Source organism: Drosophila subpulchrella, chromosome 3R (genome assembly GCF_014743375.2).
Source record: "Drosophila subpulchrella strain 33 F10 #4 breed RU33 chromosome 3R, RU_Dsub_v1.1 Primary Assembly, whole genome shotgun sequence".
NCBI classification, from domain to species: domain Eukaryota; kingdom Metazoa; phylum Arthropoda; class Insecta; order Diptera; family Drosophilidae; genus Drosophila; species Drosophila subpulchrella.
Window position 1 is genome coordinate 17,493,446 of NC_050609.1, and position 27,948 is coordinate 17,521,393.

Here is a 27,948-nt window from a genome sequence, read left to right on the forward strand (position 1 = left end):
ACCCAGTATATAAATGGAAAAAGAGGATAGAAGCACGAAAAATAAGCACACTTAAAGTTTATGTTGTTAAAGCTGCGTGGATAAGTTTTAATTTAATAATATTTTCATGTCTTTAAACACTTCCTTATACAAAAAATATAAAATTTATAAAGCAAAAACACAGTAGTTCCAAAAACAGATAAGCATTCTAAGCATACTTAAAACCCAATTGACCCAATTTAATTTTACACTCCGAATGGGTACTTTCCATTCCTGTTTTATAAATAATGTTAATCATACCAGGAACAACCTCAATATAAACAAAATGAAATTGGACCAATGGCTAATTTTGATGTGCTTAAATGAGACTTCTTATCACTACCATATATCTGTCCTATAAATAGTTGAAATCGGCCCCTTAGATACCAGAGGAGATCCTATTGTAAACAACAGAATATTACACCCCGTAAAAAAGCCATGATTAACAATGTAACAATAGTCATAAAGCAGGAGATAAAATCATATTTAAAGCGTGTTCACCGTATTTATGCGGCGAATTAAACAGCTGAACTAAACCATAGATAGCGGGGGCCAACTGCAATATAACACCTGGCCCCTGTAAACATGGCTCCGGGAAAAAACAGAAAAAGAAAATGCTACAAAATTTAATTATTTTTATACAACGAGCTAAATGAAAACCAGGCAAAAAAGAGAAACCGAGTTGAGCATATGCAAAATTATGGCCAAACAGTGGGAGTAGCAGCAGCAGCATCACTTGACCCTTTTGGTTGAGCTTAATTTGTCTGGGAACCGCAACTGTTTTGGCCTTATGACTTGGCGCCAAAAATAAAAGCTTAACTCTGGGAAAGCCCCTTCGCCCACTCACCTTTCACCAACCCCCTTTTGAAGCCCTGCGAATGTTTGTGCAGTTAGTGTTTGGAAATTTTCCCATTTCCGTCTGCAACTGCAGCTCCATTTGCTCAAAGTGAACTGCTGTTGCCTTGACTTTGGCTCCATTTTAGTTTTCCTTGTGTGTTTTCTTTTTTTTTTACACGGTATTTAAAGGAGGAACGAGTTTATTGGATTTTAAACAAATTTAAATAAAAAAGGCAAATTCATTTTCCATTGTTTTTGGCATTCCTAATGGTTCAAAAAATATGTTTTTAATGGTACTACCTATACCAGAAACTAATTCATATACACTAATAATACTATTTTAATACACTACTTTAGCCAACTAGATACGATAAGCTATTAAAATATTACCCTCTTAATTATATTTTAATATATTTTTAAATTTATAAAGACACACAATGATCTTTAAGGAAGCCAAGCCAGTTAACCGTTTAGAAACTACTAGGTATCTTTAAAGTCATATCCCTCGACTTTACATTTCTTTATAGTTTTTGCGTGTGTTTTGTGTTGTGCACACTTGAGCCAATTTAACGCTTCCGTGTGTTTTTTACTTGCCACGGCTCGTTGACTGAGCTGCAAAACTTTTTGCTCGGAGCTCTGGAGAGGGAAAAAAATAATTTAATTTGTACCTAAAAACCGAAAACACAATCCCTAAATTAGCGCTACTCCGCCACGAACACTTCAATTAATCCAGTTAAGTAATCGCAGGCGTATTTCTCTGCCGCCAGCAGAACTATTCGGTGCCATTGATTGCTGGGCCCACAAATTAGGAGCAATTAAATCAAATCCGGATTGCACTGGGGCATTCATTCATCGCATCGCCCACGCAAATGGCGGCCTTGAACTTGCCAACCTCTTTGGCCAACATCCATTAGCCAACAGCTAACAGAGAAGCCAGACTCTGTTCTAATATCTTCATCAGCCTTTTATTTTTTTACACATCCACCCGGGGGCATTTATGCTCAGACACAAGCCCAGAAATCGGCTTGGGCCTTGGGGGAGTTGCGTTGATGCCAAGAACCATAAAATGGGAATGAATAGCTTGAATATGCATTATTCTTTCAGCTGGCCGGCCATCAACTGGCAATCAGAAGTTGCTCGAGTGGAAAAATCAAATGTATTCCTCTGTCCAAATGTGTGAAGTGGGCGGGGCGTACTGAAAAGTAGCTGTGGTTGCAAGGAAAAGCGTCTGAAAAGTTGCCAATCCATAAACTAAGTAAGTAAGTATCTTATCTTTCGGCACAACTAAGATAGCAATCTCTATTTAAGCACATGCTTAGGTCAAGTATTTTTCCTGTCTAGATTAGTTCTTGGGGAAAGTTTCAGGTACAATCAGATAACCCAGAAAGAATTCTAAAGTAACCACTTTATTAACTCTGTTTTTTCATAGAAAATTTAATATCATTTCCTGTTTTCTGAGTAAATAAACATGGTTTAAATGTGACTAGCTTATCGGTGAACTTAAAATAAATCCGATTATCACAGGCAATGGGAGCCTCTGAGATTAGGAAACCTATCAATTACGTTCCGCTGTTCTTCAGCTCGAATTCCTCCATTATGGCAATCACAGGCTCGTTAACATATTTGCGGACCTCCCGGTTCAGGGCAAAATCACCATGATTCCACTCCGGATCCGCCATGCGATGCATCACCTTATTTGGTAATCTACCGGCTATTTCCTCAACATCCTCCACAGCGGCCAGGTCATCACTATCCGCATACCACAAATGCACCAGGGAACTTATTAACTCCACAGGATATTCCGGAGGTTCCTCGGATCCGTAAACCTGCAGATTCTTCTTGGTTCCATGGTCATATTGACGGAAGTAGCCCGATTGTTGTTCTTGTAGATAGTGCAACATTTGATCGGTGGAACAGCCCGCTGGATGGGTGGCCATAGCTTCCGGCATGGCAGTCTAATAAACATAATATATTAATTAGTAATCTTTAAAAATATTTTTAAAAAGTAAACTTACCATATTCACTCGACCTCCAGAATAAAGAGTTTTCATGGCACTTTCACACACAGGTCGGTAAAAGACATCAGGTTGACAAATGTTAAAGAATAATGCCATGACAAACTCATTGTGAGGCAAAAACTCCTGGGAGCCAAAGAGGATCGAATAGGCATTCCTGTGGCCCAAATAGGGACCCAAGTAGCGCACCAAAGGGCTAGACAAGTTCTTCATAATAGCCACCGGGGCAAACAAGTGAGCGGTTTTAATCTTGGCGTTATAGGCGGGAATCGAAGACATCAGGGCAAAAAACACCGTAGTGCCCTGCGAGTGACCCACATAGTGGATGGCATCCTGACCCTCACCATTTTCCGTCCTCAAGGCGTAATCAATAATAGCCGAAATATCGTAGATGGCGATCTCATGCCAACTGAATTGCCAGAACAATGGATGATCCGTGGAGAGAGTTGTGTGATTTCTAGAATAGGAAGTACCCCGAGCATTGCCCATCCACACATCATATCCCGCATCCGCCAGCAAGTATGGCAGACTATCATTAGGTCCTTGCAATATCCAGGCATCCGAACAGCTCGTCAAACCATGTTGAAGAAGGACAATGGGTCGCTTTGCGTTCTGGTTCTGCAACTTATGGGAGTAGGGAATACGGAATACTCCCAGGATGTAACCATCTTCGGTTATAATATGATGATGCTCCGAAGGATATCCATGCGCGGCAGTGCGGTCAGCCTAGAAATAAAATAATATATTAAGATCTATTATTTCAAACCAATTACCCTTTGAAATTTGAGCCTACCGTGGTTGCTTTTCCCTTGAAACTAACATGCGCCTCAGGATTATCGTACAGTTTGTAGAAATCAATGGGTCCTTCTATAGCCGCGGAATAAACTCCCACGACCAAAACAGCCAGGATAAGTAAGCTAGCCGTAGATCTTCTCATTATACCTATGTTTCCGATGGTTCGATGCCAACTGACTGCTGGCAAACACATGACTTTCAGCTTTTGTAGAGGTCCACGGGTGGTTCAGTTTCAAGTAGCTCTTACTATCGGTGGTCGATTATTTATATTTAAACTGTCGAGATAATCCATAAAGAATAGAAGGCGCCAATCTTAAAGATATAAAATTCGGATTTAAAAGATTGCTAGCTTATAATGATTTGGAATGAAATAAGGAAACAACATATGATACCTCTTTAAAAACCATTAAACTACATAAAAAGTATTTTTACCATATTAAAAAGTAATTATTATTTATAACTTTTAAGTTTTATTGTATTTTTAAAAAAAAATTTAATTTTTGAATATTGTTAAAATGTTAACATATTTAATTTGGTTTTCCAACTGATATAAGTAAATGATTTTTAAACATAACAACAATAATAATAACTATTCCCCTAATCAAAACCAAACACGTCACTTGGCGCGCTTCAATAAGCTTTCTAACTTATCGGCTACTTAAGCTACTTGAAGAACATTTTTGATAATCTAAATAAAGGGTTACCCCCATCAACTGTATTAGATTATAATGCCATTTCTAGTTAGATCTAAAGAGCAGTAGTCGTATATTTTACGAGTCCTACCTGCAAATGTGAAATTTGTTTTTTGATAACAAGAGTCGGCTAAGATCTAATGAATAAAATACCCACATGGAGGAAGTTAATGTCGAGTATGAAGTGCAAATCTGATGAAGTGAGTCTACTTATTATTGTCTAAGCTGCATCCGTTAGTGATAAGATATATACAAATGTGAATTAAATATAAAGAAGTAATTCTAAGGATTGGAACTATGTCCATATCACTTCGCCTCGTACTCGTTCAAGATGGCTGTTATCGGATCATTGATGTACTGACACACCTCCCAGTTGGTTGCAAAGTCCATATGATCCTAAAGTGGATCCTCCAAATGGTACATTACCTTGTTGGGGAGAGTTTCAGCCACCCTGAGGACATCTTCTACCGCAGACATTTCGTCGCTGTCCCCATACCAAAGATGCATCTCGGTTCTAATCAGCTGAGTGGAATAATCGGGTGGGGTTTCCGCTCCATATACCCTTAGATTCTTCTTGGTGCCGAAGTCAAACTGACGGAAGCGTCCCGACTGATGCTCCTGCATATAGTGCAGGATTTGATCTGTGGATGCACCAGCGATATTACGGAGTCGGCGGTCTTTAAGAAAATATTTAATTAATTTTTTGGGAAGTTGGGACCTCCGCACGATCCAATTCGCTAGGGAGAGGGACACCTTGGACAACCAGTGGAATATGTGTACTAAAAATGTTTCCCATGCGGACATTGCCCCCTTTGGGAGTTTCCCCAGAATTTCCAATGCAACCCAGCGGATTAAATTAGTTTATTTTCATTTTTCAAGATAAGAAGAACTCAAGCGGCTAAGTTCAGTATCAAAAAGGTATAATTCCGCTACTACTTGTAGAAAAAAGTTTTTGTGGGAGGGAAGTTTTATTTAATACCTCCACTTCAGTTAAGGAGCAATTAAATGGTTCATTTAGATAATCGATTGCCGGGTGGTGTTCTTTATAAGAACCAGGTTTGCCCTATTTTGCCAGTAGTTCATTCGCAAAATGTCTAGATTCCACATCGGTGTCTACACTGCCTTAGTGGTCAGTTTTCTGGGAACAATTGTCCTAGGTGCTCCTCTTTCTAACGAAGGGGATCCTGCGGAGGTTACTAACTTTTATGAACGGTTTAATAACCCCGATGCACATCTTTCTTTAACCCATGCTCCAGACACGGTACATAAAATCTATTTAATTTTGTAAGGACAAAATAAATAATCATATGCTCTGTTTGCAGACATATTTTATCCAGGAGCATGGTTACCCAGCGGAGCGTCATTATGTGACCACTGAAGATGGCTATATTATCAGTCTGTTCCGAATTCCCTATTCCCACAATTTAAAGAACCAGGATGAGAAGAAACCAATTGCCTTTATGCAGCATGGACTCTTTGGCAGCTCCGATGCCTGGCCAAGTTTGGGACCGAATGATGCCCTTCCTTTCCTGCTTTCCGATGCAGGATACGATGTTTGGCTGGGCAATGCTCGGGGAAACAGATACTCCAGAAACCACACATCCCGCTCCACAGATCATCCGGACTTCTGGCGTTTCAGTTGGCACGAGATTGCCTATTTCGACATCGCTGCTGCCATTGATTATACCTTGTCCACGGATAATGGAAAGGGTCAGGAGGGAATCCACTATGTGGGTCACTCGCAGGGGACCACCGTCATGTTTGTCCTGATGTCTTCGAGGCCGGAATATAACAAGAAAGTTAAGACGGCTCATATGCTGGCCCCTGTGGCCTTTATGGATAACATGGAAAACATCCTGGTCCATTCCTTGTCTCCATACCTAGGATTTAACAACATTTATTCAACGCTTTTCTGCTCTCAAGAGTTTTTGCCCTACAATGATTTCGTGCTAGCTCTCATGTACAGTGTTTGTCTTCCGGGATCGATTGTTTACAGTTTTTGCAGCAGCAGTGAGGAAACCCCTGTGAACCAAGGAAGAACTAATTCTGTAGGTTCAAACGAAGTGATTTTTTGTGTTTTACTTAGATTAATTTTTTTATTTCCCTAAAGACCGCCAACTCTGTGATATCGGGAGCCATGCCTGCTGGTGTCTCCACGGATCAGATCCTCCACTACATGCAGGAGTTTCAATCGGGACACTTTCGTCAGTATGACTTCGGCACCAAGAAGAATCTGAAGATATATGGAACCGAGGCACCACCCGATTACCCCACTGAACTCATTACAACCGAGATGCATCTTTGGTACTCGGATAATGATGATATGTCTGCCGTGGAAGATGTCCTCAGGGTGGCGGAAACTCTCCCCAACAAGGTGATGCACCATATGGAGGACCCACTGTGGGATCATGGAGACTTCGCTAACAATTGGGAAGTACGTCAGTACATCAACGATCCGATTATAGCCATCATGAACGAGTACGAAACTAGATCAGAGTCTAACTCTGTACAGTAGTTTAGTTTGCAAGTTATCGTAATTTATAATTATGTAAATAAGAACAAAAACCCAGCCATATCTTATCTTTAACGGATGCAACTTAGACAACCACAAGTGGACTCACTTCATTGTTGAACAAGGTCTACCAGATTTGCACTTCACACTCGACATTTATTTCATCCATATCCATATTCAACTCATTAGATCCTAGCCGACTTCTGTAATCAAAAAGAAATTTTCCCATATAGAAGTGGTGGTTGTAAAATATATAACTACGCCTCGTTAAATCTATAAATGGCTTAATAGTCGGGGGGGGTAAATTCTTTTAGATTAGACCGTTAGATTATCAAAATTTGTTCAAGTGCCTTAAATCGGTGATAAGTTAAGGTGACACGATTAGTTCTTTGAATTGCCGGGTCTATTCTCGGAAACGTAAATTCATTTATGACACACGCCCAGTGAGTTGATTATGAATAAAAAAGGAGGTAAAAACCCACTGATATAGTAACTGAGATTTAACGTGGTTACAAACTGAAAACATACGAACGTTTTTATAAAAATAAATAAAATTTGTATTTCCAATAAATTAGTATATATAGTTGTATTTTTTTCAATTTACAAATAATATTTTGTAACTCCATTTGGCAAAATTAAGCTAGAGATGTTTCTCTTTTGATTACAAAAAAATGGTTAACAGCGCACACGAGCTGGAATGTTTTTCATCTGGTGATCTTCACCGATCTTTAGAACCGCCACCATTCCTTGCACGGCATGTGCCTCAACATGGCAATGATATAGCCAGAAACCGGGATTATTTGAGATAAAGCGAACGATTATGTAGCCCTGTCCCGGAATCTGAACCGTATCCTTGGCCACGGCAGCACTGTCATCCGATAATCTAGGAAGTCTTCCTCTGCGATCAAGTTCTCGGATCTGAAAGAATAAATAGAAGGATGGTTTTTAAATATAAGATCATTTTAGAAATAGAACTGAAATCACTAATGAAAGATTATAAATAAAAGGGCAACATAAATAGGATTTGATGCATGAAATCCCTTAAGGTTATTAATCTTTTTGAGCTTAATTAAAATCTTTTAAAAATGAATAATTAAAGAAGCAAAAAAATACCTAGGTTCAAAAGGTATTGCTATAATATGAGGTGGTATAATAATCTCTTATAAATTAAGATTACTTACATTCCGCAGATCATTGAGATTTCCCAGGACTCCTTGACCCACCAGACGGAAAGTGAAGCCGTGTATGTGAAAGGGATGGGTGCTGTCTAGATAGTTGGCCACGACCATCTCCAAAGGTCGATAGGCCGGAAGTCGCATCACATGAACACACTCGCAGAGCTCCCTTTCACAATTTCTTCCCTCAGCAGCCAAGGAACTCTTGTTACAAAAGTAACCATCGTCCTGGTAGAGATGCCTGCCCTGCAACAGGGATATTCCCGGGGAATTGTAAGAAACATCATTGATCTGGAAGAGAATCTCTCCATTTTGAGCTGTTCTCGAACCGAAGCTGGAGTAATAGGTCAGGAACTTGGTGTAACGAGTCCAGGGTACGGGATTTACAGAACGCAGGGCCACAGTTCCCACATTGTTATCTTTATCCACGGATTGACGCAGGGAAGATATAGTCGAGGTATTTGCAGGTTTAAAACGGAAATCATTGACCAAGATCAGATCCTCCTCTGCAGACCTACTCCTCTTTTTGTCCAGGATATCGCCCTGTGGCAACTCAGAACGGGTCGATCCTCGATAGCTTAGCACAGCTCCCTGATAAAGATTCCTTCCCTCACACTGTTCATAGCCTCGTACCCTGATCCAATAGTTTTTAGTATACTGATTGGCCTCCAAAACAAAATCAAAGCGCTCTGCGGAGGTTAAGAAGAAGCCATCTGCCAGCACGGGTTCTATATCATTGCCATCAGTGCTAATGACCAGTAGTTTATGCTGTTCGATAGAGAACTCCACGGGACAATTGGATATACCATTCAGGATAACCCTCATTCTATAGCGGTAGCCAGGCGAAACCCTGAGTCTTTCGTAGCGATGGCGATTATCATTATCCGGCAGCTGACTGAGATGATTGCGTCCCTTGCCATTCACCAGGATATTACGTACGTCTTGAAGGTTATACTCGTAGAAGATATCCTGAATCATCAGGGTGTGCTCTATGAGATCGTAATCGTAAAGCTGGGAGTGCTGATTCTCCTGTCGCGTTTGGCGAACTATCAAAGCACCAGCTATTCCAAATCCTCGCTGCCAACCCACATGGCTGTGATACCAGAGGGAACCACTGCGATCCACCTGGAATTCATAGCGCTGGACCTCACCAGGTTGTAGAGGATATTGGGTTACGAAAGGTGCTCCATCCATTTCGGGAGTTCGATGCATGTGAATACCATGCCAATGCATAGTTGTTGGTTCACCTAGGTAATTCAAAACATCCACTACCATAGTATCATTTTCACAGAGCTCTATAGGAGGTCCTGGAACCATGCGATTGACAGCCATCACTGGATTGGCCACTCCATCACCAAAAATACAATGTTCCGCTGCACAGGCTCTCTCATCAAATTGGCACCTTTGACACTCCGGACCAAGTCTCTGATAATTGTGAACCACCAGTTGGTAGTAGCAGTTCTGCGATTGTCCCTGTTGGCACACTCTTCTGCAGGGATGGCGATCAAAGTCCCCAAAGTTGACCAATTCCATTTGACTATAGTCATTTTTCATATCCAGAGAGGGTGTAACCTTGGTGGTTTTATTCCGCATCCAGCCAAACGAAGGCCATTCGAACTTGGGCTGCGGGAAATCCTTTTTTAAGGACTCTTCCGATTTCGCCTGATTTAAAGCGATAATCAGTAATATTATCAGCACCGGGCTGGGAAAACTTTTACTTTCGCGTTTGGACATCGCGAACCGCAACGGGCAACTGGCCACTTGAATCGCGGGCAGCCGACGAAGAAAGTTTTGGCCCATTGGGCGACCCAGACCTTTGCGCATGCGCCGCACGTAATAGCCATTAAAGCTGAGCTGAATTTGATAAGCCCGAATATATTTAACGATCGGGAAACAAATAGAAGTGAAACACTTTACTTGCAATTACTGGGAGTTTGGAGTTATATAAATAAATATGGAAATAGTTAAATCGTTTTAAAATTGGTCCATAATAATATGAAACACATAATATTAATGCCCATAGATAAACGATGATATAATCCGATTAGATTATAAAAAAAACTTTATAAAAATTCTTTTAAATTTATATCTTTCAAAAGGGTTACACATATTGAAATATAGAACTCGGTTTTAATTTCTAGTTCTAGTTTATATAACCTTTCAAAAGACCCTGTATAATACTTTTAGGTAGAACTCCCAATTGTTATAAGATAAACTACAATACGAAAACACTGATCACTAGAAAAGATCAAAGCCTTACCTTAGTTACAAAATATTTTTATTAAGATTAGTGTAAGAATACAATTTAAATCTCTGCATTTTGCATTGCCGGTGGTGCTGATGCTGCTGGTGCCATACCTGACGAGCTGGTTGCTGTGCTCATAAGACTAATAACTCCACAGGCAATTACCGGACCCACCGAGTTCTCCTCGTTCTGATAGGCCAATGGATTGGGCATCACTTGGAGGGAGGACGAAAATACCTCTGCATTTAGAGCAGTATTGAGATCGATAGCCTTGCTATGAATCACAATGGAACGCCCAACAATTCCATTTATGCCGAACAATTGCAGGTAAATGCTCTGAAAGACCGCCGAGATGCTGCCATCATCCTTGGTGTCCACATTACCAAGCTGTATGGATCCAAAAATAAATAAAGGTTATAACAGAATCAAAAAATTTTTATAAATCAAAAACTATTTGAACTGTGTTATTCTTCATGTTTTGGGGGCCATAGGCTTGTTAATCCTTATGGGACTTACAAAATTATTTGGAAACTGTCCGCCAGTGGACTTGCAACCGTCGCTGAGATCGCCAAAGGTGTGGATATGCAGGGCATGTTTACCAGGTGGTAATCCCGTCACATTGATCGTCACCTTTATGTCCGAGTTGTAGGGAAGCTGTATAAACGATATCATTCCGGCCACACTTGCTCCTTCTCCATCGCCCACCAGTTTGGCACCCGCCTGCCATTGGGGCACCAACTGCTAATAAAAAATAACACTTAATAAATTAATGGGTAAACTATAAATTATATATAATACAAAGTTGGTTTGATGGTCTTATAAATATGACATGATCTTCATTTATAAAATCTACTTTAAAAAGCATACACAAAATTTAAATTCAGTTCTATTCAAAAATTAAAATAAAGTTCATGATCAAAATTATTAAACAGTTCAAAGTATACCATAAAATAGATTTTAGATGTATTATACCCAATTAGCATTTGATATCATTAAATAGTTAAATAGTGGCTGGCCAAACCTGCGAAAATAGGGGCAGTACAATTCTTTTCATTGCAAATAGAGCTGTATAATAAATTGTATTTCAATGGCTGGTGCAAAAATCGTAGCACAAAAGAGATAATGAATAATTGGTTAAATGGCTGTATAATTTACAAATTAGTTTATAAATAGAACTGAAATAAATGTAATTAAACAAAGGAAAAAGTACTCACATAGGTGTATCCCAGATAAGAAGGTTGTGGTGGCAACAGAGGTCCCAGGAGTCCAGCAGGTCCTGGAATTCCCACCGGACCTCCCAGAGGAACCGTTAGCCGTTCGTACCGCTTCACCTTGGTGCCGGAAACCACTTTGATGCCATCATCGAATCGGGTTATATTCGCCGGACGCAGTCGATCCAACAGATTTTGTGCACTGCCAGGCGCAAAAATGCCGCCATAGCCAATTACCAACGTCAGAATCAGTTTAACAAGCATATTGGATTCGTAATGTGTGTAGGACTTTTTAATCGGAAACTTTAGACCTCTCCGATCTGGGGCTTCGGCTGAACTGATCCAAGCGCCCGGCTCGGCTCATCCATGATGACTTCGACATGGTTTTCACGCTGATTGACCACGTTAATTGTGGTGACTCGGAGTGGTGGCGATATAGACAGATATATAGCCGGCACATTTGATGACTAGATTGGACGCTAATGGCAGTCGAGTGTCGCGTGTGTCTGATGCTTGGATACCTGCCCCATGGGCGTGCTTCTTGCGGGGATTGGGCACAAGATCACAAGAATCTTTCAAATGATTCGCGTTATTGAGACGTTTGAAAGCAGTTGACAAATCAATAATATCAAGTAACACTTTAAAAACATTTAAGTATCTATACATATATAGAATTATAACTAAATTATTTAACAACTGATATTTTCAGAAAAATATAACATTTTAGAGGAATTATAGAATTAAATCATACCGAACTTCACCCATGCCTCTACCTGATGCATGGAGCTATCCCCACAATGAACTTCTAAACAAAACTTTAACTAGATCATCATTAACCCATTAAAAGTGTAAAACCTCGCCCGAATCCAACAGCTAAGTCACCACGCGATACTTTTGACAAAGCGATGACAGAATGATTGAAAAATTTATCAATGCAAAGTTGATGATGATATTAAAAGTGTGAATTCTATTTAAAGTCCAAGGAAGTATGTATTTTCAAGATTACATTACAATTTAAATTCAATTTAAATACCACCTATACCAAACCATCTATTTTGCCAACAATATAAATTGTTAACAAAAGATTAACATATTTTATTGCTTTGCCCACTTGACCCCATTATCTATCTGATTAATTTGACTATGATGTAGACTATAAATGGTTCATCACGAACCCACTGAAAGTGAAACACCTAACCCAGATTCGAAAAAGCGCAGTCGACACGCGAGATTTGCTGGCAAATAGATGACATATATAGTTTATTTTTAAATGCCTGTCCATTTGCAATTATAAACACATTTAATCGGTTTCGCAATAAATTAAACTGGGCTATGCTTGTGGTTAAGGAACGTAATATTAATGGATTATAGGAGGATCAGTCGTTGTAGCTCTATGTTGCGTTTCCTTAAAATCATAGTTATACGGGATCAGGGATCATCGGTAGCCGCCACGCTGTCCTCCACGACCTCCACCACCGCCACGTCCTCCTCCTCCTCCTCCACCTCCGCCTCCTCGTCCGGCCTGCGGATTCCAGCCCGTTCCCTGAACACGTCCACTGCCGCTGATCCATTGCTGGTCATTTCTCTCGCGGCTGCGATCGCGCTGGTTTTGACTTTGATTTTGATACTGCTGCTGCTGCTGCTGTTGAGGTTGCTGCCAGTTGCCACCGCCTCCTTGTCCACCTCCGCCTCCCCTTCCACCGCCGCCGCCGCCACCTCCCCTTCCTCCTCTGAAATTACCTCCTCCACCACGTCCGCCTCCTGGGGGACCGCTGGCCCTTTGCTGTTGCCACGAGGGCATCTCCGGTGGCGGAGGAGCATGCTCATTGGCCCTGCCACCGCGATCGGGCACCTGTCCAATCACATGCTTTTGGATTTTGGAAGCCGTGTTCTTCCTCACATTCGCCGAGCTTGTCTTCTCAATGATGGCCAGATCCGAGCGGGCTGCCAGCAGAGCCACCATGTCGGTCTGCTCTCCGCCAACCTTAAGCTGTTCCAGCTCCCGCATCTTGCGGTTGAAGCGGTCCATGATCTCATTGGAGCGCTGGTTCATGGACTCCGACCACTGAAAGCTCTGCACAGTGGCCTCCAGCCGCGTGGTCATCATCTGACGACGCAGATTGTACTCCGCCTCCAGATCTCGATGCAGAGACTCCAAAACGCGCCACTGGCCATCAGTCAAAGGCTTCTTAAGCTTCAGCAGGGGTTCACTGAGCACCTGCGGATTGACTTGCTTCAGGGACTGCTCCAAGCGGGGCGTAATCTTCTCGAAAAGCAGCTTGGTATTGATGTTCTTCGGGAGTTCGCCCAATTGCAGATCTTTGGCTAGGCTTTCCACAGCCTGTTGGACATTGGAGTCGGTTTTCGAGCGTTTGCAGGGTGGACCCACGGGCTGGGACTTCAGTACCATCTTGGTGGTCATCAGTTCGGATGTGAGGTACTCCAGCAGCTGGACCAGTGCATCCCGGTCCTGGAAACGCTGATCGATGGCGCCCTGTACCAGCCGGCGGTATGGGCAGCCCAATTCCGTGAGCAGCAGGGACAACTCGAAGGCGAACTCGTCGTTGTCCTTTTGGCTGGAGCTCACACGTTCATCGGTTTTCCGCAGAACGTGCAATTCGTGGGCCAACCAATAGACCACCGCCCGCAGATCAGGACTTCCGATTCCCGCGTCCAGGGCGCGACTCAGGTTCTGCTGCTGCAGGCAGGCTCCATCGTAGGCCAGCGCCTGCAGCGAGTCCACCACGTCCAGTTCCAGCTCCATGTCCTTCCAGAGTTTTAAGCTTTTCCTCAAACAATTGTCAATTTGTCAATTTGCTGCCGGCATGGCAGTGTGACCGTCGGTTTTAGCAAAAGAGCGCTGCCAACTCGTGGTAAACGGCAGGTTGAAGTTCTCGCTGTTAGCAAGGACACAAACCAGGGACAAATTTCAAATTATTCGAAAAACTATTTTGAAAACACCGTTCTAAAAACAATTTTTTGGAAAAATAAAAACAGTCAAAAACTTTGAAGTTTACAAAAACCAAATACCCACCCCCTAAATAAAACCAACTCAAAACCTGTTCACTTTTACATAACTTCATTTATTGTAGTTTACGAATTTCAATATATATAATTTATATTTATAAGTATAGTATATATGTATGTATTTTTTGTTTTGTAAAGCAGGAAGTTTTAGGATTCGCATGAGTCGCACCTTTGGTGCCCACAAAAATCGTACATTTTTCGTTTGCGTTTTTTTTTTAGGTTTTTCTTTTCTATACATACAACATTTATGTACTTAAAATGAACACACACATTTAGCTATATAATGTATACATAATATTCAGTTACTTCATGTCTTCCAAAAGAGGTACTAACTTAAATCGAAACAAGTGAATCAAGAAAGCGAAAAACACAAATTTAGTCTCCCTCAGGACAATGATAAAAAAAAAATGGCACAAAAGTAAAGTTCCGCTGGGGAAGCCACGAAATGCAGATGAGGACCGAGCGATCGAGCGGACTTAGGTGAAGCTGTACTGATTATCGACGGCCCGTCCGGTGCATTCGGCTCCCCCGCTGGATCCCGATCCGCCTCCATTTCCTCCGCTGTTGTTGCCACCATCGCTGGGATGCCGATTGCCGGATGAGGAGCCCGCCGGGTGATGGGCGGCTGCCTGAAGGGAGGCGTTCGAGGCCCGCAGATGCGGCTGGTCCAGAAAATTCTGGGCCGCTGGCGGTGATCCGTGCACTGTTAGCGTTGTGGGATCCAAATGGAAATAGACTTGCTCCGGAAAATAGACGTGTGTTGGCTCCTGTGGCAGTTCGATTTCATTTGTCTTTAGGCGAACACTCAGATTCATGGTAATCACTTCGTTGCACTGTTGAGCGAGCAGATTGAATAGGGCATTAATTAGTCGCGAGACATTTTTTCAAGGCGGTCTGGGGGTGTGTGGTGAAACATGAAGCATGCAACAATCAAATCATTCAAACTAAACATTGAAACTAACTCAAATATAAGGTACTCGATTCAAGGAGTATTCTTGTAAATTAAAATTATATAAAATTACAATTTTGATTTGTTGTAGACTAGTTTCAGAAGGAACTTAAGAGAATTTTAACAAGTTCAGACTTAAGATATTATTATTTCTCCCTGCAATTATATTAAACTACACATTCATCAGTTCACAGTTCAAACCCCATCCCAGTTGCAATGAAATGATAAAAACAGAACAGAAATCAAAGTAAAATAAAAAACCATCACTGACACTGAATTGACTCCAAAATTTTGGCTATCTCACATGTCTCGGCGACGGATGGCCCCCGCCAGCAGCTCCCGATGCAGCTCCTGCCGCATTCGATGCCGATGCTGATCCCTGGCCATTATCGTAGCCATTTCCGTTCCCATTTCCATTCCCGTTGGCCGACAGATCGTTGAGTTGCCCGGTATCATGAGCTCCACCGCCACCCGTGGGATCGTTCAGTCTGCTGTGCGAGTGCACCCACTCCGTGAGGGTCACATCCGAAGTGCCACCTGATTCCAGGGGTATCGGGTTGTGGCGGAAGTGCTCGAGCATCTCCTGGATCGAGGGGAACCACAGGTGCTGCACCCGGCACTGACCCTTCTCCGAGATGGTGAGCCGCAGATGCTTGGCTCGTCCCTGGAAGTTGAACGTCAGCACGAACTCTCCGCGGCGCGTTTCGCTCTGTCGGACCAAAAAGTATCCATGTCCGGCTGCATCCGAGTGGAGAACCATGCGGGCAGCTTCCGATCGTGTCAGTGTGCCGTGGAACCAGGGAAACACGCTCATCTCAGCCGTCAAATCCGCCACATCCGCGTCGTTTTCAGTGCCCTCGATTCCATCAAAGTTACTGGAGGCGGACAGGCGCTGTTCACCTCGATGGGGTCTCACGGGTATATCTGGTGGACCGGAGGGCGGTGTGGTGCCCAGTTCGTTGATGACATTCAATTCGCTGGCAGACGTGGCTCCTCCCTGGCCCAAAGCACTATCTGCTGATAGGGATGAGGCGAGAGGAGCTCCTCCTCCACCGACCAGATTGCCATTGGAGCCACCCTGCTGCTGGTACTGCGGGTTCTGTATGCCCCCAATGGGATTGGGAATCGGATTTGTGGGCGATGTTTGCATAGCGGACGCCATCACGCCATCCGATTCGATCAGTGGCTGCTGAGTGGGCGGCGTTCGCATGCAGTAGCGTATGGTGGCCAGCCAACTGCGCATCTCCTCGGCGCTTTCCGCCTCGATCACGTACTCCATGTTGTTGTCCGCCTTCAGGACGAACGTGTTCAGCCTGTCTGGCATCTCAAGCGCCGTGGTTTCGCGTGCCTCGGAGATGAGGAAACAAAAGACTCCGCTGCGCGGCTTTGTCGCCTTGTGGGGTGTGTAAAACTCCAGCATGTAGCCACCCACGGCCTTGACCAACACCAGGCGGCATTTCTCCCACTTTTGGGAGCCCGTCGGCTGGTCGAGACTCTCCGGCGTCAGGTTGTTCACCGTGCCCTCCTTGCGGCACTCCACAACGATTTTGGCCAGCTTCGTCTTACTCTGCTTGCCGCTCCCACCGCTGCCGTCCGCGTCATCCGAGTTCTTGTGGAAGAAAGCCTGCAGCAGAGAGATCTTGGACAGTTAAAACAAGTGGAAACAATATAGCCGGAGTGTGGCCGACTATGAAACATCCCGGTATTGAAAAAAATTGATGTTAGATTCATGATTATTGAATCACGTCATATTAAATAACAGACAAAAGACGCTCTCAGTAAACACTAATCGGAAACCTGTACAGAATGCAAAGAATACTAAAGTAAATGTTCTTATCGGCATTCTTAAAATACGTGATTGAACGCGTAATAATTATCTCATCGACATTCTTAAGTTGTCTTTATGGTTGTAAACGGAAAATAACAATAACTTCTCAATAATATATTTTCTGATAGTTATTAAGAAAGTAATTGGGCGGGATTAATTAGATGTATATAAATACCAGGTGTTACTGAAAAATTATCAAAGATCAATCTACTTAAATGGGGATAAAGCAAACTGAGTATTCCCAATGATATAGAGTGAACTTCTTAGCACCCAACTCACCTTTCCCTTGCGAAGTCCCTTGAAGGAAAGTCTTCTTAACAGCGACTTTGAGAGCAATCGTGGGCCTTCGTGTTCCTCCTCGAGATCCAGCGATCCCACACCCGATTTCAGGGTACTTCTCCGCTTGAAAAACTCCGTGTCATAGTGTGCCGAAAAGGATTCGACGAATTTCTGGGCAAAGCTACGATGCTGGATGTTCCTGGCCTCCTCCGGCGGCAGATTGCCATTGATGTATGTGATGCAGGCCTTGGCGAAATCCGATGCGGCCACTCGGGCGTGTCGTTCGCAGAATTCCTCCCAACTGGTTCCTCCGTAGGCGTACGAGGACACCCCCATGGCGTTACCCGTGCCAATTGGTGCGGGTATCAGGTCACTGCCACCGGCAATCGCCGCTGCTGCCGCAGATGAGGTGCCCAGACTGTGATGACTACTGGCCGACGTGGGCCCAATGTATCCGCCGGCGCTAAAGGCGCTCGAATTGGCCCCAGTGCTGTTGCCACCCATTTGGCCAGGTGGTCGCCAATCCCTCTGTTCCCGCTGCTCCCGCTCCTGTTCCTGTTCCTGCTGCCTCTGCCGGTTCAGGTTCAGTTTGCCGCACGAGTTACCCAGCTGAAGTCCGTTTCAAAAGTGCTGAAAAGGTGGCAAAACAAAGCTGCTGCGGGTTAGTCATTCCAGGTTCTTGGAAAAGAAGAAAGGCTTGTGTCTCCCTACAGCATTCCTGACAAAAAACTCATTTTATAATGAGTTTGAATATTACTCATATTACAAAAAAATATATGATGTATCGTTTTTTAATTAGTCTTATCAATTCTAGATAACAGAAAGTAAAAAACAATACCTCAAGATCTGCTTGCCTACATAGTATTATTAGAAATATAACAATGAATTGTCATTTAATTTTTAAATGATAACCGGATAACTAATATTATTACAAGCAAACGTATTTTTAAATATTTTTTTCCCATTAAAAAGAGATAACGATCACGTGCGATTGTTGACATCGATTCCCTGACTCAAAGGATTAAAGTTATCAACAAACTGGGGGGCTTTTTGGTATAGTGGTTATAAAACTAGACAAGAATGTAGTGCAAAAGAAAAATATTGTACGCTTTTTTCACTTTATTTGGGTTGTTAACGATTCGTAGGACTTTTAGCTACTACAGTTTCACAATTATTTTAAATATTCACACATTTTCTAGATTCAGAAACAAACATACTTTTGAAATAATTGTGTTATTTCTCTATACATTTATTTAAGTTCTTTTTTTTAAATTAGAAATTTAAATTTTTTAGGGAATTTTAATACAACATATTTAAATTTTAAGTACCCAATCTGGCATTTTCAACACTAACATTTTTTATTTAATATTTATGAATAGATTGGTCAAAGAAGTTCTCGTTTAATAATATGATTTAATGCTTTGCTTTTATATATTTTTATTTTTTTTATTTATAAACATTTGGTCTTTGTGTTTAATGAACATTGGCCAGACACAACATATATGTACATATGTCTGCACATGTATTTTTCCATTTATGTAACGAACGTTTACGCATGTTTGCACATTACATTAAGTAACGCGCATTTTCCGTGCCACAATTAATCCTTTTTCTCGGCAATTAAAAACAAACGAAAACAAACTTGCGGCGTAGCCCACACACACAAAGGCAAACGCACACACCCACACAACTGCGCGGTGGTGAAAAATTTCCCACAGGAATTTCCACGCCTACGTCACATCGCAATATGCGCGTGGAAAATGCTCGCAATATTACCACCCACAAGGAATCGAATTAACCATTTAACTCTTAAAAACAACTCACGTTGCGTTTAAATTATTTTCTAAATGCTCGGCATCTTTTTTAATTTTTATTTTTCAACACAAACTGCATGTTATCTCGCTCGCACACCCACACACTAGCACGCACATCCGCTCAAAATATTCTTTTGCGTCGTGTTGTTGTTGTTGTGGCGGGCAGAGGGAAATGCTAGTTAATTAACAACTAAAACGCACATACACTGGGTTGTTTTTAATGCGCTACCATCGGCTGCAAGTTCCGTTCGGGTTACCGCTATTTATCACTGATTTGTTTGTGTTTTTTCGAAAAAACGAAAAACCTCGAGCGTGAAAAGTAGAGATGGACTGACGTCGATATTTATGAGATGCTATCGATATTTATTATATCGATGGTTTGGTGGGTGTCTTTGCTAACGGCAGTATGACCGTTTTAGTTAAACCACGTACTAACGCCTTCACACATGTGGTTTATAACTTTGCTAGTTTCAATTGGTGTGTAACTTGGCTATGAAATGGCGCCAAATTTAAAAAACCAGAAAACTAAGATGTACTTCTTCTATTAATACGAAATGCATTATACTCAAGAAAAGACTTGTAACCTTTGTTTAAATCTCACATTTTTATTGTTTCTATACGTTTCGAAATTGCATTTACTTAAAATTATTATGTAACTATCGTTTCCATATGCATACAGTAATTATTTATTGTTAGCTGCATTAATAGTAAATAATTAAAATTCTTGAAACTTAATTTTTGTGAAACACACGCAGTGCAACAGTTGTTGTTGTCTAGCTTTTATTTATTGTTTGCAACGAACACATGCATTTTGGCAAAACATCATTTATGGTCGTGATTGGGAAATTTCGGGTGAAAAAGCCGGGGGAATCGAAGGACGGAAATGGGCGTGCGAAACGGAAACGGATAGCGAATAAATGTGTTGTATGAAGGCGAGCTTACTAACTATTATTTGTTGCATGGTGGTTTGTTATCAATACACATACGTACATATCCATAACTTAAGTATTTACAGAACATACTGCCCGGAACAGATTTCGAGTGGATGTGTGTGGTTTGGTTGAAATTCGAATCTCAAACGGTCTTCATTCTAGTCTTTTCGCTATCGTTTACAGAGTTACTTGTAATGCCTATGAACTGCAACTAATATTTCGCTTGATCTTCGCTCTACTCGCTAATTATCTGCATGATTGGAGACTTTAAAGCCGATTGAATGAACTCTCGTATGACGTATATATATATATGTGAATATATAAAACCTTTCCGCTTAGGCTAGAAACTATAATTACTCGGTTTTTGTTTTTATTTCACTATGAAAACGAGGATCACCTAACTTAAAACGAAACTTAGTTAAGTTGAGTTAAAAAATACATACTCAATACGTTATTTAAGAGACAAACGTTAGTATTAGATCTTGTGTGTGTTCTTCACGGTGTTTGTTGTTTGTTTTTCTTTGCTTTTAGATAGAGTACACTCAGACTTCCAGTTGTTTTGATGGTTGTTGCGCGATAAACGGCTCGCTCCACATGCGCCGCAGGTCGCCCTGCAGGTCAAGATCATAAAATATTATTTGCTTTTGTTTTGGACAATTGGGGGTGGGGTATTGCAGTACCTTCAGATAGGCCATCAGCAAGAGCGGCAGTAACGTAAAGGGCACCAGATACAGCAGCGCGGGCTGAGCCGCCTTGAAGACCTCGGAACTGACCGTCGCCGTTAGCAGACCCAAGAAATAGCTGCAAGAAATCGGTTATAAATATTAAGAAACAATATATATAAAACTGTCTCTAAATTTGTGGGAGTCAATCTAAGGCCCAAGCCGGTGAAGCTACAACTTTCATATTTTAACCATATATTATTACTTTAGTGTAGGTTTGAGCTAAGAAATAATTTTGTCCCAAGTGGCCCCAAATAGCGTAATTTGTTCTACTCTAAGATAAATCCCGAATAATCCTTAGTACTAGCAAATCCCTACTCTCAATGGCAACCTTCTTGAAAGGTACACCACACATATTCCTATTTATTCAACGACTTACCCCAGTAAGGAACAATGAAAGTATGTCAGCCGGGAGCCAACTCCCCGGGGCGGCGACAACGTGGGATCCGATGTGACGCCCTGCGCCTTCTTGTACGCATCATATCGCAAGACGAAGCACAGCAACAGTCCCGGCATCACCACATCGCCCAATCCCAGCATGGAGAAGTGGCCCGTGTTGTGAAGGCTGGGGAAAACAAGCTTTCCGGGCAGATTCAGCTTCGGTGTGTCCCGCACAATTCCGCCCAGATGCAGCTTTCTGGCCACGATGCCCACTGGATTGTCGGCGGGTCGCGTGGCCACCTTGACCATCACGTTGGTGCTGAAGATGTACGAGGAGAGGAACACCCAGAAGACGTCGTAGATGAGCAGGCCGGTCAACAGCAGCGTGGACACCTTCAAGCTGGGCAGACGCACAAACGCAATGAACGCCACACACAGGCCCATTCCCATAGCTGTAGAAAGAAGGGGTAGAATGTCATTACAGGATGCACTTTGATATTTCATCATAAAGATGGATTATTACCATCCATCAGCAGCCAGTGTCCAGTGAGCACCCAAATGCACACAATCGACACTGAAAGCGTGAAGCTGAAGAGCTCCGCCGCCGTGAAGCGACCACAGATCCCAAAGGAGAATCGCTTCCCATCCGTGCATGGCCTGATGATGTACTGGCACATGGGCAGCAGCAGGAAGGCCAGCGCCACGGTAGCAATGACTGTGGAGAAAGGGGAATCAGTTAATTCAGATAAAAATACAAGAATAATAAATAAATAAATCATTTGAAAAAACAAACAATCTACACTCTTCAGGATGGGTTATTATCTACTTGTTTCGTATGCTGAAGAAATTTAAAAGCTCTGGTAAAGTATATGAATATGAATAACATCTACAAATGAAAATGTGTCATATTTTTAGTACGATTTTTTATGACTCAGTTTTGAAAACGTAATTCATAAATTCATATTTTTGACCTTCTTCAAGAACTTTAAAACCTTGACCTTGACCACTTTCCTTTTTATTATCATAAGATCATTTTAAACGGAAGTACGACAGATAAAATATATATCTAAAGCGTTACTCACTCGCTGTGCAGACGGCGAAGAGCAGCTGCATCGAGTCGAAAAAGAAGAACATGATGAGCAGTGAGATGGAAGCTCCGAGGGGCAAACACAGGGCATGCATCGTGTCCAGGGTGGCGAACTTGTCCGCTGTGAAATAGAGATCTGAAATTTATAAAACATTCCTTATGCCTTTCAAAGGGATTGCTCAAACATACTTGGTTCCTTCTCGACGGGCTCGCCGGTCAGCAGATTGGTCATCGATTCATTTCGCTTCTTCTGCTCCCGCTCGCGGGCCTCCTGCTCGATGTTCAGGGACCGAAAGCTACCGTACACGATCAGCAGCATCGATATGAGGCAGGTGGAGACCCGAGACGAGTCCATGACACTCGAGACCGTCCAGTGGAGTTCGTGGTATTCTCCACCGCCAGCTGCCGCTGCACCGCCTCCAAGTTGGCCGGCTCCAACAGTTTGGGCTCCCAGACCGCCACCGGCTCCACCGTGCGACATGCTCGCTCCGGATCCTCCGGATGCGCCTTTTCTATATCCCAGATGTCAGATTATAGATATCCCTTATCGTCGCCAGTCGGTTTGGGTGGCTTCTCCGCTTATCAGTTGACCTGCGCAGGGGTTTATCACTTTTTTATGACGGCTGCACCGCTTCAATCTAAACAGAAATGAAAAGTGAAATTTTTGGTTTTGGGTTATTGATATAGCGATAACTTTTATATTTGCTAACCTTATCGTAGCGAACCCCCCCCTAGCTGTATCTGTTTGCCTTCTTGAGGTTATTTGGACAGCTGCATTTAGGTTTTTCGGAGCACACACTCCCAAGGTTTATTTTCCACCATGGCGCCTTAAGTCGAGCGCGGAAACCTTGGGGTCAACTTTCACGCACCTCACGAATTAGGCAATGAAAGTAAATTAGAACGCTACTCACACTCAACAAAAATGATATAAGTATATAAAATCAAGAATCGTCAGAAATGCACTTCAAGGCCCTTAAAGTACTTGGGATTGGGATACTCAAAATGAAGACCTCTTGAAATAGTATCTTTAGAAAATCTTTGTAGGTATCTTTTATTTTAAAGTAAAAAAGAACTGAAAGTATAAGCACTTTGAATAAACCATAGAAGAAAACATGATACATTAAGCAGATAAAGCAAAACAATTTCGAAAACAACGATCATGTGTTTCCCCAAAGTTCCAATTTGGGAGTAGACTAACCTATGTTTTTATTTATCTTAGTAATGACTAAGTATTAATGATAAGGCAGACACGAAAGGCATTGTTGAATTCTTTTAGCTTTAAAAGCTTTAAAGACGTGTATCTGAACGTCCAATTTCAAGGTAAAATCAAATGTAATAAAAAAAAAACTTTACTATTTGTTTAGTCGACAACCTTCGTAATTTATACTTAAAGATTCCCTGAAAAATTGAAAAACTATACCAAACTGTTTGAAAAATGTTTACTTTACATTCTCCAAACTATTTTCAAATGCACACAGACCTGATGGACCGTCTATAAATAGAAATTATATTTTATTTCCCTTACTTCTTTTTTACAACGACTAATGCACCCTTCTATTTCTAAAATCGAGTGAGGGAACACTGGAAAAAAATGAAAGTATTTTAAAAACAATAGCAGTTTGTAATATTATAAATATAATTCGTAATATTTGATCTTTAGGATTTTTCGATATCTTTTTTTTATAAAATGACTTTTATTATAAAGTCGTAATTTTATTAAGAACTTGAAAAGTATTCTTTCCTGTGTAGTTAAGAATAATAACAACAACCGGTGTGAGAAAATAACAGACTGTCCGCATGGGACTTACATGGAAGCAATAACAACAATTAACCGACAAGAAGAAGGCCGTAAAAAGCAGTTAAAATTGGAATAAATTATAAAAGCGTTACCCAGTTTTCCACGATGCCAGTTTCCATTGTTATTGCCACAAATTCTATAGTATTTTCACATATTTAGACACATACACCCACGCAGGGTTGTTGCACTTGGGAAATGTAAATGTTAATAACAGACGCTGTTATTAGAGCGCCGCTCTGCTAACTCACTAATGACAGAGAGAGATAGAGCGGGATGGTTGCTAAATGACAATAAGAAAGACAAAGCGAGAGAGTTGACAACTTCCTTGGACTGTTGTTGTTGTTGTTGTTGCTCTCGTGTTGCATTTTAGTTAGTTGTTGTTGTTGCATGTTGCCAAGTGCCGTTGCTCGCACTAATTTATGTTGACTGTTGTTGGCGAATGTAAGTGTGTTTGTGTGTGGAATGCAAATGATTGAAATATATTTACAGTGGTGGACATAATAATAGCAATCACACAAAATGTGGACTTTTTTAACCTTAGCCGGTTTAAGTACATTTACAGGTTAATAGCAACTTGTTTGTTCTGAAATACCCCACTTTAGGTATTTGTTTTACTTATTTAAAACTGGTTTTATCAACACAAAACGATACAAATGGGGTTTTTACGTTTTAGTGAATACTTGGAATATCCAATTATTGTGCCTAATTATTTTGTTTGTGTTTTATAAACAGAGCTACTAATATTTTTGACACTGCTGTTTTTACATGTGTGTACTTTTCATTCTGCACTTGTGTGGCAGCGTTTTTCCCCCTTTTTCTCTCCCTTCGAATGCAACAAATTAAGTTTCCCACACATTGCAATTCCAAAAAGGGCGGCTGCGGAGGGGGAGTATTTGTTAACGAGCGCTAATTAGAATCAAATTATGTGGCGGGTGTAAAGTTACGCTCTCCAAAGTTGACACAATTTGCGGAGAATTTTCACAGTTTAAAGCGGTTACCGAACATGAGCTACATAATTAGCCAAACTCATTGGGAAAATGCCGCTCACATCGCACACATAAACATACACACACACACAGGCAAACACTTTCTAATTTGAAACGCCCCAAAGTGGGGAACAAACATAAAAATAAAAGAAGTACCAGGCAATTGGCTTTGCTGTAACTGCCCACGACGAATGTGAAAGTGAAATTGGCCAAGATGCAGAGGCAGGGGGGATTTCTCAGGGGGGTTACTCGAGGTTCATAGAAAGAAATGTGCATTTTCCACCTGAAAACAGGGTTTACTTTGAACCAACAGGAGAAATATAAAAGTCACTAATTGGTGTGTACTTTTATCACATTAATTCTAAAATCACGGTTATTTTTGTTTATTAATCCCTAAAATGACTGTAAATCGTTAAAATTAATACATCATTTTATGGGGAGTTCCAAACCATTCTAAGATTGAATCACTTATAAGAAACGATTACTATTTCAGTAAAACAAAATTCGCATGACAAATTGCTTTTAATTTGAGTACCGAGTAGTTTAAATATTCTTAATATCAAAATGGTTTTTAACAAACTAAGAAAGGGAACATATGTTTCAAAGTTTAGTCCTCAAATATCATCTTGTTATCCCAATAAAAATATATCCCCTATTTTTTTTTAACCATATTCACATTGAAAACTCTTAAACAATCTGTAAGATTTCCATGACTGGGGCTACCAATTAAGTTTTAAAGTGCACTGAACGCGGAAAGCACAAAAACAAGTGCGTAAAGTGGGCGCAAAGTTTTTCTTTTATTATGCAAAAGGGGGAGGGGCTGGGCGCTTTGGCAGCGACTGGCTTGCAGCGCTTGAGAAATCTCTTTTATGCCAACTATACGACGACTTAGCCTGCGCTTTAAGGTTTTTTCCCCACTATTTTTTTTTCCGCTTCGTGTTTGGTTACACTCCACTTCGTTTTCATTCCGTTTCATTTCCATTCCACAAAACTCCAACTTCGCTCCACTGCGTAACAAAATTACAAGACACACACACACTCGCACTTGCACCGAGCAACAACAACAACATCGTCGTGGAAAGGGGGGGGGGGAATACTTGTCTTTAATTACAGCCAAGCAATCGAAATATTGTAAAACATACACATGTATGCACAGTGCACTCGATACTCCCCAAAAAAGTTGGGGGACTTTTTCGCTTACTTTGCTTCACATGCACATTCGCGTTTGGCTGTATTTTCCTTGGTTTTTGTTTTTTCCCTTTGCACCGATATTCGTATGCGCGATTGAGAAGATAGGCAGGGTGTCTGCTACATTTTCACGCGCTTTTCATTCTGTCCTGCGAGCCGCTTTCCATGCACATTTCCACGATCTTCGGCGGTCGCTGCTCCCAAACGTTAGACAGCCATTTTGCATTTATTTCTATTAGTAACTATTGTGGTCCTAAAATTCGTGGTGGGTGGTGGGGGGTACCGTTTTCGTGGGGCCTTTCTGCGGCGCGGTGAAAACACTACGGTGTCTTGTTAACAGCGGGGGAGATTTCCTTAGCCGCTGATGGTAACATTGTTTCTGTCAACTAACAGAGCAAGTCAGTGAAATGGGGAGGCAACACCAACGTAAGTGTACCTGCAAGCAAAAGGGCGATATTTCTATCGCCTGTCGTCCAGAAGTCACTTCTTAGTAACTTCTGCGCGATAGAACACATTTTACAAAAACAAAATATACATGTATCGCGAAGAAGTAACTTCTGAGTCACTTCTGGACGATAGAAAGGCGATAGTACACATTTTACAAAAACAAAAAGGGTCGGGATCGCGAAGAAGTAACTTCTGAGACACTTCTGCGCGATAGAAAGGCGATAGTAGTGAGTAAAACACGCGATAAAAAGAGGTCGCGGTAATTTTCCGTTACCCCTTTTTTTCAGAAAATTTTTTGGGTCTTCCTTTTGACCCACGCCGTTATTTTTCGCCCGAGCGTCATTTCGTTGCGTGATTTGTCTGTGGACAGTGCGGTTTTGTATCAAATTTGTGCGTTTTAAAAATATAGCTTTGTTTTTTTCTAAATGTTTTTAATTGTTTTTAATTGCGTGCGAAATTACGTGCTTATCGTGAGATGTACGAATATGTAAACCTTTATTCGGACAAGCTAGCTGTGGACATTACTTGGTGTGTAACTGCGGAGAAACCCAGCATCCAACGATTCTCAACATATTTCATTGTAAAAGGTAATGTCTTCTAGTTCATTTTTACTTAGAGTGAACAAAAAACAATTTTGGTTTCTGTTTCTTTTAGAAATAGTTATTAATAAATTTCTTATGTCGACGGAGCTGGACCTAAATAACATTGTTCAGCAAAATTTCCTACATGCCATGGACCGTGTATACAAGCGGACAAAGCACGTATACAAGAAATAAATGCAAAATATTAAAAGTAAAAAAAAATATGTTTTTATTCAAGATTTTCCAATTGGGAAAGACTCTTCTAGGTATCTTCTACAAGCATATGTAAAGTCACTTTTGAGTGACTTCCATAAGTGACTTCGGCGACACTTCCAGAAGTTACTTCGGCGATATCGCATTCGGATCGCGGGAGTGACTCCCTTCGGGAAGAAATGTGCCACTTCGGCGACTCTTCTAGGAGTGACTTCG

General features: G+C 41.5%; 7 protein-coding genes across 14 annotated transcripts; 1 reads left to right on the forward strand and 6 right to left on the reverse strand.

Moving 5' to 3' along the window:
* Positions 1 to 2,414: 2,414 nt before the first annotated feature.
* LOC119563299 (lipase 3) lies at positions 2,415 to 3,807 on the reverse strand. Its single transcript, XM_037876628.1, has 3 exons — positions 3,664 to 3,807; positions 2,871 to 3,596; positions 2,415 to 2,810 (listed from the first exon to the last, which is right to left on the reverse strand). Exons 1-3 carry the CDS (start codon positions 3,805 to 3,807, stop codon positions 2,415 to 2,417), a joined length of 1,266 nt encoding a protein of 421 aa, XP_037732556.1.
* LOC119563298 (lipase 3) lies at positions 3,116 to 7,446 on the forward strand. The gene is made up of 3 exons (XM_037876627.1): positions 3,116 to 5,618; positions 5,680 to 6,405; positions 6,468 to 7,446. The coding sequence occupies exons 1-3, from the start codon at positions 5,448 to 5,450 to the stop codon at positions 6,870 to 6,872; spliced, it is 1,302 nt and encodes a 433-aa protein (XP_037732555.1). The 5' UTR covers positions 3,116 to 5,447; the 3' UTR covers positions 6,873 to 7,446.
* Positions 7,447 to 7,481: 35 nt separating this feature from the next.
* Positions 7,482 to 9,844, reverse strand: LOC119563013 (laccase). Its single transcript, XM_037876204.1, has 2 exons — positions 8,051 to 9,844; positions 7,482 to 7,787 (listed from the first exon to the last, which is right to left on the reverse strand). The coding sequence occupies exons 1-2, from the start codon at positions 9,842 to 9,844 to the stop codon at positions 7,545 to 7,547; spliced, it is 2,037 nt and encodes a 678-aa protein (XP_037732132.1). The 3' UTR covers positions 7,482 to 7,544.
* Positions 9,845 to 10,305: 461 nt separating this feature from the next.
* LOC119557152 (superoxide dismutase [Cu-Zn], chloroplastic) lies at positions 10,306 to 11,823 on the reverse strand. Of its 2 annotated transcripts, none has more exons than XM_037869756.1 (3): positions 11,504 to 11,823; positions 10,806 to 11,027; positions 10,306 to 10,676 (listed from the first exon to the last, which is right to left on the reverse strand). In XM_037869756.1, the coding sequence occupies exons 1-3, from the start codon at positions 11,762 to 11,764 to the stop codon at positions 10,350 to 10,352; spliced, it is 810 nt and encodes a 269-aa protein (XP_037725684.1). In that variant the 5' UTR covers positions 11,765 to 11,823; the 3' UTR covers positions 10,306 to 10,349. The 2 variants fall into 2 exon arrangements, with proteins under 2 accessions (XP_037725684.1, XP_037725674.1); XM_037869746.1 differs by having other exon boundaries at positions 10,806 to 11,030.
* A 908-nt stretch (positions 11,824 to 12,731) lies between these two features.
* On the reverse strand, positions 12,732 to 14,333 carry LOC119563410 (protein FAM98B). Its single transcript, XM_037876778.1, has one exon. It carries the CDS (start codon positions 14,262 to 14,264, stop codon positions 12,936 to 12,938), a length of 1,329 nt encoding a protein of 442 aa, XP_037732706.1. The 5' UTR covers positions 14,265 to 14,333; the 3' UTR covers positions 12,732 to 12,935.
* A 388-nt stretch (positions 14,334 to 14,721) lies between these two features.
* On the reverse strand, positions 14,722 to 19,741 carry LOC119558334 (SH2B adapter protein 2). 6 transcript variants are annotated; one of them, XM_037871821.1, is made up of 4 exons: positions 19,603 to 19,741; positions 17,584 to 18,213; positions 15,781 to 17,100; positions 14,722 to 15,360 (listed from the first exon to the last, which is right to left on the reverse strand). In XM_037871821.1, the coding sequence occupies exons 2-4, from the start codon at positions 18,085 to 18,087 to the stop codon at positions 15,004 to 15,006; spliced, it is 2,181 nt and encodes a 726-aa protein (XP_037727749.1). In that variant the 5' UTR covers positions 18,088 to 18,213; positions 19,603 to 19,741; the 3' UTR covers positions 14,722 to 15,003. The 6 variants fall into 6 exon arrangements, with proteins under 6 accessions (XP_037727749.1, XP_037727718.1, XP_037727739.1 ...); XM_037871790.1 differs by having other exon boundaries at positions 15,781 to 17,115; XM_037871811.1 differs by having other exon boundaries at positions 15,781 to 17,115; positions 19,599 to 19,702.
* A 941-nt stretch (positions 19,742 to 20,682) lies between these two features.
* LOC119562930 (signal peptide peptidase-like 3) lies at positions 20,683 to 26,788 on the reverse strand. 2 transcript variants are annotated; one of them, XM_037876080.1, is made up of 7 exons: positions 26,505 to 26,788; positions 22,709 to 23,157; positions 22,515 to 22,655; positions 21,956 to 22,147; positions 21,431 to 21,884; positions 21,010 to 21,130; positions 20,683 to 20,940 (listed from the first exon to the last, which is right to left on the reverse strand). In XM_037876080.1, exons 2-7 carry the CDS (start codon positions 22,998 to 23,000, stop codon positions 20,872 to 20,874), a joined length of 1,269 nt encoding a protein of 422 aa, XP_037732008.1. In that variant the 5' UTR covers positions 23,001 to 23,157; positions 26,505 to 26,788; the 3' UTR covers positions 20,683 to 20,871. The 2 variants fall into 2 exon arrangements, with proteins under 2 accessions (XP_037732008.1, XP_037732009.1); XM_037876081.1 differs by having other exon boundaries at positions 22,515 to 22,640; positions 26,505 to 26,787.
* Positions 26,789 to 27,948: the final 1,160 nt, after the last annotated feature.

Coding starts and splice junctions, on each gene's coding strand:
- LOC119558334 (XM_037871790.1), bottom strand. CDS start 18,087: ATGGGTGGCAACAGCACTGGGGCCAATTCGAGCGCCTTTAGCGCCGGC. Junction 17,116..17,583: donor AGGGACTTCGCAAGGGAAAG/GTGAGTTGGGTG, acceptor TAACTGTCCAAG/ATCTCTCTGCTGCAGGCTTT. Junction 15,361..15,780: donor GCCATCCGTCGCCGAGACAT/GTGAGATAGCCA, acceptor CTCGCTCAACAG/TGCAACGAAGTGATTACCAT.
- LOC119563410 (XM_037876778.1), bottom strand. CDS start 14,264: ATGGAGCTGGAACTGGACGTGGTGGACTCGCTGCAGGCGCTGGCCTAC.
- LOC119557152 (XM_037869746.1), bottom strand. CDS start 11,764: ATGCTTGTTAAACTGATTCTGACGTTGGTAATTGGCTATGGCGGCATT. Junction 11,031..11,503: donor CTTATCTGGGATACACCTAT/GTGAGTACTTTT, acceptor ATTTTTTATTAG/CAGTTGGTGCCCCAATGGCA. Junction 10,677..10,805: donor GACAGTTTCCAAATAATTTT/GTAAGTCCCATA, acceptor GGATCCATACAG/CTTGGTAATGTGGACACCAA.
- LOC119562930 (XM_037876080.1), bottom strand. CDS start 23,000: ATGTCGCACGGTGGAGCCGGTGGCGGTCTGGGAGCCCAAACTGTTGGA. Junction 22,148..22,514: donor CTTCGCCGTCTGCACAGCGA/GTGAGTAACGCT, acceptor CTTTCTCCACAG/TCATTGCTACCGTGGCGCTG. Junction 21,885..21,955: donor ACACTGGCTGCTGATGGATG/GTAATAATCCAT, acceptor TTCTTTCTACAG/CTATGGGAATGGGCCTGTGT.
- LOC119563298 (XM_037876627.1), top strand. CDS start 5,448: ATGTCTAGATTCCACATCGGTGTCTACACTGCCTTAGTGGTCAGTTTT. Junction 5,619..5,679: donor TAACCCATGCTCCAGACACG/GTACATAAAATC, acceptor CTCTGTTTGCAG/ACATATTTTATCCAGGAGCA. Junction 6,406..6,467: donor ACCAAGGAAGAACTAATTCT/GTAGGTTCAAAC, acceptor ATTTCCCTAAAG/ACCGCCAACTCTGTGATATC.
- LOC119563013 (XM_037876204.1), bottom strand. CDS start 9,844: ATGGGCCAAAACTTTCTTCGTCGGCTGCCCGCGATTCAAGTGGCCAGT. Junction 7,788..8,050: donor ATCTCAATGATCTGCGGAAT/GTAAGTAATCTT, acceptor TTATTCTTTCAG/ATCCGAGAACTTGATCGCAG.
- LOC119563299 (XM_037876628.1), bottom strand. CDS start 3,807: ATGAGAAGATCTACGGCTAGCTTACTTATCCTGGCTGTTTTGGTCGTG. Junction 3,597..3,663: donor TCAAGGGAAAAGCAACCACG/GTAGGCTCAAAT, acceptor TTTTATTTCTAG/GCTGACCGCACTGCCGCGCA. Junction 2,811..2,870: donor CTGGAGGTCGAGTGAATATG/GTAAGTTTACTT, acceptor TATGTTTATTAG/ACTGCCATGCCGGAAGCTAT.